Source organism: Saccopteryx leptura, chromosome 3 (assembly GCF_036850995.1).
Source record: "Saccopteryx leptura isolate mSacLep1 chromosome 3, mSacLep1_pri_phased_curated, whole genome shotgun sequence".
Taxonomy (NCBI): domain Eukaryota; kingdom Metazoa; phylum Chordata; class Mammalia; order Chiroptera; family Emballonuridae; genus Saccopteryx; species Saccopteryx leptura.
Window position 1 is genome coordinate 145,714,104 of NC_089505.1, and position 14,969 is coordinate 145,729,072.

Below are 14,969 nucleotides of genomic sequence, written 5' to 3' on the forward strand. Positions count from 1 at the left end.
GCCTCTTTTCTTCCCTAGTACAGTACCACTGACAATATTGCACTATAGTTGCCTGTGTTCTTGTTACCATCCTCTCATTTGTCTAAGAACTCTTTGAGGATGGGGTCCCAGCTCTATAAAGCCTTTTCTTTCCAATATCTAGCATCAGGTACAGTGTTTTGCACATTGTAGTTAGTCAATATATATATTTGAAAAATAAATACTGTCATTGAATGAATTATCAGAGTTTCAAAATAGAACAATTGCTTTAGTTCTGCCTTTACTCTTTAAATCTCCTAGATGTCTGAACTTCTATGCTGCAAACATTGTATTTAATTTAGAATTTGTGCTACAAAGTCTGCTTCATGCATTGAGCAAGGGACGAGGTTATAATTTAGACTTGGGACATTATTTCAATTTTGCATGCTTTCTTTCTGGCTTTCCAGTAACAGTATACCATCTAAACACTAAATACTAGAAGTCAGTCATCAAGTAATGTCATAATTTAAGTTTTTGAAATAACTTGGAAAATATGATATAAAAATAACAATGGTTAACATTTATGGGATGCTTACTTTGATACCGGATGAGTGATAAGTACTTTACATGCCCTCATTTTATAAATGCATTAACCGAGGTTTTGACATTTTGGTAACTTACTCAAAGTCACACACAACCGATGTGGTAAAATTGTGTTGTTTGGTTTTTTTTGTTTTTGTTTTTTTTTTTATAATAAATTTTTATTAATGGTAATGGGATGACATTAATAAATCAGGGTACATATATTCAAAGAAAACATGTCTAGGTTATTTTGTCATTAAATTATGTTGCAAACCCCTCGCCCAAAGTCAGACTGTCCTCCGTCAACCTCTATCTAGTTCTCTGTGCCCCTCCCCCTCCCCCTAACTCTCTCCCTCCCTCCCTCCCATGTCCTCCCTCCCCCCACCCTTGGTAACCACCACACTCTTGTCCATGTCTCTTAGTCTCATTTTTATGTTCCACCAATGTATGGAACCATGTAGTTCTTGTTTTTTCTGATTTACTTATTTCACTCCTTATAATGTTATCAAGATCCCACCATTTTGCTGTAAATGATCTGATGTCATCATTTCTTATGGCTGAGTAGTATTCCATAGTGTATATGTGCCACATCTTCTTTATCCAGTCTTCTATTGAAGGGCTTTTTGGTTGTTTCCATGTCTTGGCCACTGTGAACAGTGCTGCAATGAACATGGGGCTACATGTGTCTTCACGTATCAATGTTTCTGAGGTTTTGGGGTATATACCCAGTAGAGGGATTGCTGGGTCATAAGGTAGTTCTATTTGCAGTTTTTTGAGGAACCACCATACTTTCCTCCATAATGGTTGTACTACTTTACATTCCCACCAACAGTGAATGAGGGTTCCTTTTTCTCCACAGCCTCTCCAACATTTGCTATTACCCGTCTTGTTGATAATAGCTAATCTAACAGGAGTGAGGTGGTATCTCATTGTAGTTTTGATTTGCATTTCTCTAATAACTAATGAAGCTGAGCATCTTTTCATATATCTGTTGGCCATTTGTATCTCTTCCTGGGAGAAGTGTCTGTTCATGTCCTCTTCCCATTTTTTTATTGGATTGTTTGTTTGTTTGTTGTTGAGTTTTATGAGTTCTTTGTAAATTTTGGATATTAGGCCCTTATCTGAGCTGTTGTTTGAAAATATCATTTCCCATTTAGTTGGCTGTCTGTTTATTTTGATATCAGTTTCTCTTGCTGAGCAGAAACTTTTTATTCTGATGTAGTCCCATTCATTTATCTTTGCCTTCACTTCTCTTGCCATTGGAGTCAAGTTCATAAAATGTTCTTTAAAACCTAGGTCCATGATTTTAGTACCTATGTCTTCTTCTATGTACTTTATTGTTTCAGGTCTTATATTTAGGTCTTTGATCCATTTTGAATTAATTTTAGTACACGGGGACAGGCTGTAGTCGAGTTTGATTCTTTTGCATGTGGCATTCCAGTTTTCCCAACACCATTTGTTGAAGAGGCTTTCTTTTCTCCATTGTGTGTTGTTGGCCTCTTTATCAAAGATTATTTGACCATATATATGTGGTTTTATTTCTGGGCTTTCTATTCTGTTCCATTGGTCTGATTGTCTATTTTTCTGCCAATACCATGCTGTTTTGATTATCGTGGCCCTATAATATAGTTTAAAGTCAGGTATTGTAATGCCCCCAGCTTCATTCTTTTTCCTTAGGATTGTTTTGGCTATTTGGGGTTTTTTATAGTTCCATATAAATCTGATGATTTTTTGTTCCATTTCTTTAAAAAATCTCATAGGGATTTTGATGGGAATTGCATTAAATTTGTATATTGCTTTGGGTAATATGGCCATTTTGATTATATTTATTCTTCCTATCCAAGAACAAGGAATATTTTTCCATCTCATTATATCTTTTTCGATTTCTCTTAACAATGCTTTGTAATTTTCATTATATAGGTCCTTTACGTTCTTTGTTATGTTTATTCCTAGGTATTTTATTTTTTTTGTTGCAATCGTGAAGGGGATTATTTTTTTGAGTTCGTTTTCTAGTATTTCATTGTTGGCATATAGAAAGGCTATGGACTTTTGTATGTTAATTTTGTATCCTGTGACCTTACTGTATTGGTTTATTGTTTCTATAATCTTTTTGTGGAGTCCTTCGGGTTTTCGATGTATAGGATCATATCATCAGCAAAAAGTGATACCTTTACTTCTTCTTTTCCGATATGGATGCCTTTTATTTCTTTGTCTTGTCTGATTGCTCTGGTCAGAACTTCTAGCACCACGTTAAATAAGAGTGGAGAGAGTGGACAACCCTGTCTTGTTTCTGATTTAAGGTAGAAAGTCCTCAGTTTTATGCCGTTTAATAGGATGTTGGCTGATGGTTTATCATATATGGCCTTTATCATGTTGAGATATTTTCCTTCTATACCCATTTTGTTGAGAGTCTTAAACATAAAATTGTGTTGTATTTTATCAAAAGCCTTTTCTGCATCTATTGATAAGATCATGTGGTTTTTGTTCTTTATTTTGTTGATATGGTGTATTACGTTAACCGTTTTGCGTATGTTGAACCATCCTTGAGATTCTGGGATGAATCCCACTTCATCATGATGTATTATTTTTTTAATATGTTGTTGTATTCGGTTTGCCAGTATTTTGTTTAGTATTTTAGCATCTGTATTCATTAGAGATATTGGTCTGTAGTTTTCTTTCTTTGTGCCATCCTTGCCAGGTTTTGGTATGAGGGTTATGTTGGCCTCATAAAATGTGTTTGGAAGTATTGCTTCTTCTTCAATTTTTTGGAAGACTTTGAGTAGAATAGGAACCAAGTCTTCTTTGAATGTTTGATAGAATTCACTAGTATAACCGTCTGGGCCTGGACTTTTATTTTTGGGGAGGTTTTTAATAGTTTTTTCTATTTCCTCCCTGCTGATTGGTCTGTTTAGGCTTTCTGCTTCTTCATGACTCAGTCTAGGAAGGTTGTATTGTTCTAGGAATTTATCCATTTCTTCTAGATTGTTGTATTTGGTGGCATATAATTTTTCATAGTATTCTACAATAATTCTTTGTATATCTATGATGTCTGTGGTGATCTCTCCTCTTTCATTTTGGATTTTGTTTATTTGAGTCCTGTGCCTTTTTTCCTTGGTGAGTCTTGCCAAGGGTTTGTCAATTTTGTTGATCTTTTCAAAGAACCAGCTCCTTGTTTTATTGATTTTTTTCTATAGTTTTTCTGTTCTCTATTTCATTTATTTCTGCTCTGATTTTTATTATCTCCTTTCTTCGGCTGGTTTTGGGTTGTCTTTGTTCTTCTTTTTCTAGTTCCTTAAGGTGTGAAGTTAAGTGGTTTACTTCGGCTCTCTCTTGTTTGTTCATATAGGCCTGAAGTGATATGAACTTTCCTCTTATTACTGCTTTTGCTGCATCCCAGAGATTCTGATATGTCGTATTTTCATTTTCATTTGTCTGTATATATCTTTTGATCTCTGCGCTTATTTCTTCTTTGACCCATTCATTTTTTAGAAGTATGTTGTTTAGTTTCCACATTTTTGTGGGTTTTTCCCCCTCTTTTTTGCAGTTGAATTCTAGTTTCAAGGCTTTATGATCAGAAAATATGCTTGGTCCAATTTCAATTTTTCTAAATTTGCTGATATTGTCTTTGTGGCCCAACATATGGTCAATTCTTGAGAATGTTCCATGTACACTAGAGAAAAATGTATACTCTGTTGCTTTGGGATGAAGTGTCCTGTAGATGTCTATCATATCCAGGTGTTCTAGTATTTCGTTTAAGGCCACTATGTCTTTGTTGATTCTCTGTTTGGATGACCGATCTAGAGCCGTCAGCGGTGTATTGAGGTCTCCAAGTATGATTGTATTTTTGTTGGTTTTTGTTTTAAGGTCAATAAGTAGCTGTCTTATATATTTTGGTGCTCCTTGGTTTGGTGCATATATATTAAGGATTGTTATGTCTTCTTGATTCAACTTCCCCTTAATCATTATGAAATGACCATTTTTGTCTCTGAGTACTTTTTCTGTCTTGTAGTCAGCATTATTAGATATGAGTATTGCTACACCTGCTTTTTTTTGGGTGTTGTTTGCTTGGAGTATTGTTTTCCAGCCTTTCACTTTGAATTTGTTTTTATCCTTGTTGCTTAGATGTGTTTCTTGTAGGCAGCATATAGTTGGATTTTCTTTTTTAATCCATTCTGCTACTCTGTGTCTTTTTATTGGTAAGTTTAATCCATTTACATTTAGTGTAATTATTGACACTTGTGGGTTCCCTACTGCCATTTTATAAATTGCTTTCTGTTAGTTTTGTATCTAGTTTGATTCTTCTCTTTTGTTTTTCTATCATTTGCTTTTGTTTGTTTGTGTTCCATACTTCTTTCCTCTGTTGCTACCTTTTTTAAGTCAAGTGTTTTTGTGGTGGTTTTTTCAAGGGTGGTTACCATTAAGTAATGAAAAGGGTACCTACCATATTCATTGTAGTACCCTATCTTATAAGTATTTCTGCACTTCATCGTCCTTTGCTACTGTTAATCTCCATCCTCTACCCCCTTTTTTTCCTTTGTTGTCACAGTTTAAGTTTGGTTTTATTGTGTTCTTGGTGGAGCTGTTACTTGTGGTGTTGTTTTCTTTTGTTCTTTGAATCTGGTTGGAAAACCCCCTTTAGTATTTCCTGGAGTGGGGGCTTTCTGTTGATAAATTCTCTCATTTTTTCTGTATTTGTGAATGTTTTTATATCTCCTTCATACTTGAAGGATAGCTTTGATGGGTATAGTATTCTTGGCTGAAAGTTCCTCTCTTTCAGGGCTTTAAATATTGGGGTCCACTCTCTTCTAGCTTGTAGAGTTTCTGCTGAGAAATCTGATGATAATCTAATAGGCCTTCCTTTATATGTTGTACTCTTCTTTTCCCTGGCTGCCTTGAGAATTTTTTCTTTGTCATTGGTTTGTGTCATCTTTATTATGATGTGCCTTGGAGTGGGTTTGTTGGGGTTAAGAAAACTCGGTGTTCTGTTTGCTTCTTGAATTTGAGGCTTTAGTTCTTTCCACAGGCTTGGGAAATTCTCGTCTATTATTTGTTTGAGTATATTCTCCATTCCATTTTCTTTTTCTTCTCCCTCTGATATACCTATTATTCTTATGTTATTCTTTCTGATGGAGTCAGACAATTCCTGTAGGGCTTTCTCGTTTTTTATTATTTTTGAGTCTCTTTCTTCTTCTCTCTGTTGTGCCTCAAGTTGTTTGTCTTCTATTTCACTAATCCTATCTTCAATCTGGGCTGTTCTGTTAGCTAAGCTTGTTACCTTGTTTTTCAGCTCGTTAATTGAGTTTTTCATTTCTGTTTGATTTGTTTTTATAGTTTCAATTTCCTTGGTAATATATTCTTTGTGTTCATTGAGTTGTTTTCTGATCTCCCTATATTGCCTTTCTGTGTTTTCTTGTATATCTCTGAGTATTTTTAAGATTTCTATTTTAAATTCTCTGTCATTTAGCTCCAAGGCTTCCAATATGTTAAATCTTTTCTCCATAGATTTTTCCACATCTATTTGTGTTACCTCTCTTTCTTTTGTATCCATAATATTCGATTTCCTCTTTCTTATCGGCATCTGAGGGTGGTCTTGTTGATAGCACTAATTAGAATTAATGAAGAGTAAAAAGTAAAAAAAAAAAAAAAAAAAGGTAAAACACCCCACAAAAAAAAAACAGTAATAATTTATTATTTCCCCTTTTTTTCTTTCTTCTCTTTCCCTCCTCTCCCCTCCTCAGGGAAATATTGTGCCTATAATGGAGGGCCTGATTTGGGGTGAAGAGTTCAAGGGGCAAAAAAAGGGAGTAGGGACCTACTAAATGTAAAAAAATAAAAATAAAAAAAAAAAGGAAGAAAATCTTAGACAAGCATAAGATGATTTGCTTGTAAGTGATGGTCTACTAAGAGATATAATGAGAGGGATAAGAGGGAACCAGAAAAAAGGACCAAAAAAGAATAATAAAGAAGAAAAAAATAAAAATAATAAGTAAAAATCTGTTGTATTAAGTGGAGCGAAGACTAAATACAATGGAGACCTTGGGTTGGGAGGACCCAAAATGCCACAAAAATAAACAAACAAGAAAAAAAATAAAAACAAAAGCAAAAAAGAAAAATAAAGCCAAAAAATGCCTTGAGTCCCAAATTAACTAATTTGTTCGTGATTGAGGATTAAATGGGAGGAAAGTAGAATGAGAAAAGAAAAAACAAATAGAAAGGAAAAAATAAGAAAAAGAGAAAAACGAAGGAAGAAATAAAATAGGAAGAGAAAAAAAAAACAAAATAAAGCAAGACAAAAAAAAACAAAAGAGGAAAGAGTGAGAGTTAAGTGTTTTGGAGTATAACCTTAAAGGAGGGTGAGGATGAAGAAGAGAAATAAAATGTAACACTCATGGGTAGTGTAGTTCAAGAAAAGGGAAGCATAAGATGGGCAGAGAATAGAAGGACCGAGGTGGAGGAAATAAAGGCAATAAGATAGAAGAAACAAACAACAACAACAAAAAAAGAATTAGTGGAACAAGTTGTAAAGTCTGTGGATTTTTCTTGATTTTGAGAGGTTAACTTCTTCCTTTTTCTTTTCTCTCCCTCTTCCTGGTCGGTGACTCTGTACCCCAGGCTCTGCCCCTGTGTCACACTTAGGTAGGGATTTGCAGTTGATGGGATTCTATGGCAATGTCATATAATTGGCTTTAGTCTTGCTGGTAGTCAAGGCTTGTTGGCGTTTGCAGGGTCCAACGATGAGAGAGTTTGCTTTCCTGGATTCTCTCTCCTAGTCCCCCCTTTCTGAATTAGCAGCCTGGTGATCCAGCTATAAGGCTGCAACTGCTTCTGCCTGGGGAGTAAGAGGCTCAAAGAGCTGGGAAATCCCCACTCTATCCCCACTCAGTGCAAAGCTTTGGGAAAGGCTCTGGCAGTCAGGGCCTCCAGTGTAATCAGGCGGGGGTGGGAGTCAATTGTTGTCAAGGTGACTGTTCAGCGCCTATCATTCAGTTGGACCTCTCAACCCAGGCTTTCCACACTTTGTAGCCTGTTTTTGCTGGGAAGAAGAGGCACTAGTCTCTGCTTGCGACTAGTGTAGTATAGATCTTATTATCTGCCAAGTCCTTCTTGTTAGCGTTTATCCCTGAATATGGAGGCTCTATCAATCAGAAGTTGCCCCCGCCCCTTTAGCGAGAGGCACTAAAAAATATCACGCCTCTTGTCTTGGATCGCTGAACTGAGAGAGATCTTATCAATTAGAACTGAGGGTGCGCAGATTTCATGGGTTAAGCTAATTTCAGTGATTGGGTCGCAGCTGTGCTCCCGAAGGTATTTTAGGCTGCCTGCGCGCGCCCCTCCACCAACGCTTGATTGTTAGCTTGAATGGCTGGGTGAGGTGCCCCGCCCACGGAGAGAATCTCCCAAGCCTCTCCCGCTCGCCCTGCCACTGGCGGCTGGATCGCACCAGGTGCAGGATAATGGGGCCCCCTGGGTGTGCGGGCCAGTAGGGCGCTCTGGACGCATGGAATGCCCAGGGCACGCGCGCGAATGGGGTGCTCCGGGCACCGGTGGCTGGCGACTCTCACTCGTAGTGCGCGGGCCACTGGGAACGTAAGCGGTGCTCACTCTGTAACCGGACCGGGCGCGCGCCCCGCGGCTCGCGGTGGCTCGGCTCGCGGCGGCTCGCGGCTCCCGAGTGTGGGCTAACTCACCACAGGCTCACTTCCTCGCGGCTTGAATGAACGTCCCTGCGGTAGCTTCCTCCACACCCTCGTCTCTCAGATTCAAGTGATAACAGTCCTTTTGCTATCAGTTTGTGTGGAATTCTGGAATGCTCCGAGGATAGATTTTTCTGTTTCTAGTTGATAAATTTGTTGTGATTTAGGGGAGAGCTGTCGGACGCGCAGCTCACGGCGCCATTTCCATGACGTCATAAAATTGTGGTTTTAATCAAAGCTTTCTTGACTCCATATATGTAAAACATACACACTCAAACATTTACACAACAAAAAGTGCTACACTCCATTTTGGATAGTCTTAGTTATGGTAAAGTTCTAAATTATAGTTTATTGCTTGTTTGTCTTCTTGGTGATCTGAAATATGTAGGTCATTACAAACTAGTAGATTATCATAACCTCAGGATTTATCCTAAATAGTTATGAATGGGGATCTGATTCCCCGTGGCTACAGCTCTGTAGAAACACTCTCATCAACCAATTTGAGTGGTTGCTATGTATATGCACTCTGCAAGTAACTCACATTTTTTATTACATTGTCTTTGATTATATTAACTATTTAGCAATACAAATCATGAAAGCATGAATGTTTGATTATTTGTGGCATGTTCTAAATATCAACATGTATACAAAGGCAAACTCTATAGTCTTTTAGTCTACTTCCTTACTTCTGGGTAAGAAGATAGACAAATTAGCTTGACTCCCTTAACTATTGAAAGGGTTGATCTTCAGTAACAGATTTTTAAAAATTATTTAATAGGTCACAGGCCAATATTAGATCAGCTTAGACTGGATTCTAATCTTGGATCAGTTTAGAACAGTGGTAGTCAACCTGGTCCCTATCACCCACTAGTGGGAGTTCCAGCTTTCATGATGGGCAGTAGTGGAGCAACCAAAGTATAAATAAAAAGGTAGATTTAACTATAGTAAATTGTTTTATAAAGATTATTCTGCCAAACAGCGAAAATCCAACACAAAGTACTTGGTAAGTAATATGATTTAACTTGCTGTAATTCTGTTTTACAAATTTTATAAAGTAAAGTTACTTTCCTACTTTATAAATCACCATTACTGTGAAACCGGTGGGCGGTTAGAAAATTTTACTACTAATAGAGATACAAAAGTGGGCGGTAGGTATAAAAATGTTGACTGCCCCTGGTTTAGAAGTTGAAGACATGCCTATTCATAGACCTTGTAAAGATGTGGCTGAAGTTGTTATTAAGGGACACAGTGCTTTCTCTCCAAGATAGCAGTGTATGAGTTTTAGGGAAGGTACCTTTTCCATATATAGTTTGCAGGTTCATAGTGCCTCTGTTCAATAACTGTACCATCCCTAGGATAATTTAAAATACCATAAAAATGTATTTAAATGTCCCTGAGTCTCATTTTTGTATATGTTTTCAAACATTGACTTCATTTGCTTTTTATATACTTAAAATGTTGTCTGTATCTAAAACATTTATTCTAAAAGTCTTTATAAGTTAAAGAATAGCACTCTAAATTATTAAAGAAAAGTTGATAAAAACTAATGGAAGAACAAACGTATGTCAAGGATTATCTTCCAAAGAGTATGTTGTAAATAACACAATTTTTCTCTCACACCACAGTTGTTTTTATATTCATAGTGACAGTGAAATGCAGTAGTGAAAAGCTTGGACTCTGAAGCCAGACTGTCAGGATTCAAGTTTTTGCTTTGTTACTTATTAACTTATTAAGCATTTGACTTTGTCCAAGCTTTTAATCTCTCTTTATCTTAGTCTCCTCATCCATAAGAGGAGAATTAAAAATTTATCTTTTTGGACTGTATAAGAATTAAATGAACAAATTCATATGAAGGGATTATAGTAGAATCTAGTCCATGATAAACTAACAAGTTTTGTGATTTTTTTGTATATCTACGATTACAAATGCACATTCTACAGCTAAAACCTAGTTCATTCTTTCATTTATTCATTATTCTTTCACTTATTCAATATTGAATTCATTTATTCACTAAAGATTTGCTGATTGCTTATTAAGTATTAGACACTGTATTGATGATATGGAAAATAAAATAATCAATTAGATATGATCCTGCCTTCTTATCAAATGTAATTTGGTGAAGGTATGAGAAACATATAAAAATAATTACTGCGCAGAGAAATGCTTAATGCAATAAGATTGTCAGATGAAGCGCTACAAGAGTTCTTATATAAGTATTTTTTCAAATTGCCAAGGATATGTTCATAATTACAGACAATATATGCATATAATGTTTTATTAACAAGTAAATCAAATTGCACTAGTATTTCATTAACACCTCTACAAACAGGAAGCTAGAGGCAAAGAAAGAGAGAAATCATTGAAATCCACTGTGAAGACACCATGTTTAGAAGCCTTTTGAGCGTGAAAGTTGCCAGAGTTAAATACTTAAACAAATAACATTTGTCCCTGTTTTGTTTGTTAATGTTTCAGTTTTAAATATCAGAATGTGACTTAGAAATTTCAATATCAAAAACTTAGTGTGTTATTAAGTCTTAAATTTTTCTTTACTTTGCCTTTCTAATTTATTCTTTTAGATTATTGAATATTAAACTATTTAAAATATTAATAGCATACCAAAGAAATATTAATATTTACATTAAATTGGAATTTACACTGCTCTATAACAGTTTTAATGGTTTATATTATTTATAATTACACTAAATAAATCATCCTCATGGAAGAAACTCAAGCAAGTATATATGCCTCATTCATGACAAGTAATGTTTTTCTTTCAGAGGGGAGATACTAAGAAATATTAACTAATATTAAGCTGGAAAAACAAATGAGGTGTTGTTTAAGAAGTATATAGAGAAAAAATCACTTTCAAATGATTATTTTTATTAACAACAAACTAATCTATTTTATTTAACATCCAAAGTTCCTAAATAATGGTAATTCAAAGTTCAGAAATCATAAAAATTCTTATTATAGTATATTTTAAGTAGTAGGACTATTATATATCCTATCATTATTTATGTGAAATGAAAATTGTCATGTCTATGATTAACTACACAATATTTGCATTTTTTAGAGACAGCTTATAATCACAGGATGATAGCATAAATATATATATCAGGTTTCTATAAAAAATAAAAGATAAGGATGATTCAGCTAATTTTGTAAAACTAAAAAGATACTCTATTCTCTGTCATCTTCTCTGAACATTTTGCAAAATATCCCATTTCCAAATCACAAATATTAAATGGCCATAACAATTTGTTAATGATTCAGCTTCTAAAAAGCACCAAGATGAATTGTAGGAGGAAACATTAGGGCAGGTTATTCTCCCCTCAATTCACCCTTATGTTGGCTCCTCTTTTTTCATTTCTAGTTCTTAGGAAATAAGATACATTATAAATATAGTATTTATTTTAATAAAACCTTAAGTTGTATTCTAAAATACAGTTTTGAGTAAAAATGTTCTTTATATAAATAAAATATTTTGTACGTGATCATTTACTTTCTATTTCATTTTCTTTATGGCATGTAAAATTCTTGCTATTCAAAGATGAGTTTCTAAAGAAATCCATGAGTAAATTCAACCCATATCAATCCATGTTGCAAGATAATATGACACATTTCAAAAAAAAAAACACCTCACCAAACCAATGGCCTTTAGTCAGAAGATAGTTTTCAGTGGGGCTTATTAAATATGCAATTTTTTTCTTTTTTGAGCTTTAAGACATTTTTCTAAGTACATGTAAACTTCTATAGGGATTATAAAATTCTCAAACACCCATATTATGTATTTGGGGGAAAGTTTTTCTGTGTTAGGAATGTATCACATCAGGTTGAGTCCTAAAATGAATATACTCTATTACGTTTATCTCTGCTGACAGATAGGAGCCAGGAGGCCCGTGGGGGCATTTTGGCAACATTGCGTTACTTACGGTTGAGAGACAGGCTCGCATTGGTTGTGCCTAGCTTGTTGGCAGCCACACAAGTATAGTTGCCAAAGTGTTCTTGTGTCACATTGGTAACAGTGAGAATGGATCTTGTGCTAAAATTTTGAATAATAATTCCTTGTTGGCCATTGAAGAGCCTAGAAGACAAAATAAACTCTAGGTTAATATGTATTATAAACATATCAATAATTTTCATTTTTATCTTAGGTAAGGTTGTAATGGCATCCCATAGACCAGGGGTCGGGAACCTATGGCTCACAAGCCAGATGTGGCTCTTTGGATGGCTGCATCTGGTTCGCAGACAAATCTTTAATAAAAAAAACAATAACATTAAAAATATAAAACATTCTCATGTATTACAATCTATTCATTTCCTACTGCTTATGTTCATGGTTGTGGGTGGCTGGAGCCAATCACAGCTGTCTTCTGGGAAAACACCAAATTTTTATTGGATAATGCGTAACATACACGGGTCCAATGGCTCTCATGAAATTACATTTTAAAATATGTGGCATTCATGGCTCTCTCAGCCAAAAAGGTTCCCGACCCCTGCCATAGACAGTTTGGACCACTGATGTTAGCATGACAATGTAGCAATTATATTTTTCATTAGTAGATATTGGGCAGGAGAGGCTGTGTGGCAGATATAGACTGTTCTTATGGTATTATTTAACAAACTAAACTTAGATATGCACGTGTACTATTTACATTTTTTTATATTTTAAAATTAAATACACCACAACAAAGCATCTCATCTGTTAAAGTCAAGAAAGAGTAAAAGTAATTAAATATGAAGAGTCCAATAAAAACACAAACTGATGGTTTCTGGTAAACTGGCTGGGATATGTCTAGGCCAGGGGTCTCAAACTCGCGGCCCACGGGCCGCATGCGGCCCACCGAACAATTTTGTGCAGCCCGCAGACTAATCCACGAACTACAGTTTCTGGTCGTTTTGTGACACTGAAAAGTGTTGCGTAACAGTTGCCTTTTGTAGACCTAGTGCGGCCCGCCGAATGGCTGTGATCTTGCTCTGCGGCCCACATGCTGAGTTGAGTTTGAGACCCCTGGTCTAGGCCATTTCAGATAATAGTGTTGGATAACTCACATTAAAGTAAACCCTACAGCTAAGGTACAGTGATTCTGAGTCCAGGGTCAACGCCACTTTACTGCTGCCATGTACGACCTAGACTGAAGTACAGGGTTGAGGGTAGGATTTAGGGTTGAGTCTCTTCTCTGCCACATGTTAGAAATGTGCCTGGAAAAGTCCTTTAACTTTTCTGGGCCTTCATATAGCATTCAAGTTGACCAAAATTCATGCAGACTACCTAACCATCTCTTTTCATATGACCAGCAGAGGCCCTCACACACATTGGCTGGTATAGTGATACTGTTCACACACCTGCTTCACTTTTTTCTTGAATCTACATTCAACAGACATCATCTCCTTTGATCCCTGCCATCTAGAGCCTTCCCGTCTTGTTTAGGTCTGACCTAGTCCTATGTCTCTTTCTCTGATGCTCCTTAAATGACTCTCTTCCTTTTCTCTCTGCACATTTCTTTCTAAATTGTTGCAAGATTTTTTTTTTGTATTTTTCCAAAGTTAGAAGTGGGGAGACAGACAGACTCCCACATGTGCCTGACCAGGATCCACATGGCATGCCCACCACGGGTGACACTCTGCCCATCTGAGGAACTGCTCCATTGTGGTTGGAGCCATTCTAGCACCTGAGGTGAAGGTCATGGAGCAGACATCAGAGCCTGGGCCAACTTTGCTCCAATGGAGCCTTGGCTGCTGGAGGGGAAGGGAGAGATAGAGAGAAAGGAGAAGGGGAAGGGTGGAAGAGCAGATGGGAGCTTTTCCTGTGTGCCCTGGTCGGGAATCCAACCCAGGACTTTCACACACCAGGCTGATGCTCTACAGCTGAGCAAACTGGCCAGGGCTGCTTGTGGGGTTATAAAGCCAAAACTACATTCTTTTTTTTTTTTTTTTTTTGTATTTTTCCAAAGCTGGAAACGGGGAGGCAGTCAGACAGACTCCCGCATGCGCCCAACCGGGATCCACCCGGCACACCCACCAGGGGGCGATGCTCTGCCCATCTTGGGACGTCACTCTGTTGCAATCAGAGCCATTCTAGTGCCTGAGGCAGAGGCCACAGAGCCATCCTCAGCGCCCAGGCAAACTTTGCTCCAGTGGAGCCTTGGCTGCAGGAGGAGAAGAGAGAGACAGAGAGGAAGGAGAGGGGGAGAGGTGGAGAAGCAGATGGGCGCTTCTCCTGTGTGCCCTGGCCGGGAATCGAACCCGGGACTCCTGCAGGCCTGGCCGACACTCTACCACTGAGCCAACCGGCCAGGGCTAAAACTACATTCTTGAATTGTTCTCTCTAGCAATTTCTATGCACACAGTCTTTTCTTCCTTCTTTCTTTCTTTCTTTCTTTCTTTCTTTCTTTCTTTCTTTCTTTCTTTCTTTCTTTCTTTCTTTCTTCTTTCTTTCTTTTCTTCCTTTCTTTCTTTCTTTCTTTCTTTCAATTTTTATTTATTGATTTTAGTGAGAAAGAAAGGGAGAGAGAGAGAGAGAGAGAGAGAGAGAGAGAGGAATGTCGATCCCTGATTGGGGATCAAACTGGCAACCCTTGTGCTTCGGAATGATACTCTACCAACGGAGCCATCTGGCCAGGGCTCACATAAGTCTTTTCAACACAAATAAATTAAATTGCCCTAAATTCCTCAAAGAGCACAGCCATATGGACATACTTTATTTTATATTTGAATCCTACATTGCACTAAATA

The 14,969-nt window shown here is 36.8% G+C and overlaps 1 protein-coding gene across 1 annotated transcript in view; it reads right to left on the reverse strand.

The window, feature by feature from the left end:
* Window positions 1-14,969, reverse strand: part of NEGR1 (neuronal growth regulator 1) — a 961,252-nt gene that overhangs the window by 190,713 nt on the left and 755,570 nt on the right. Inside the window, exon 6 of the mRNA XM_066376571.1 lies at window positions 12,167-12,318. Coding sequence (XP_066232668.1) covers window positions 12,167-12,318 — 152 coding nt within the window. The remainder of the gene's footprint in view (window positions 1-12,166; window positions 12,319-14,969) is intronic.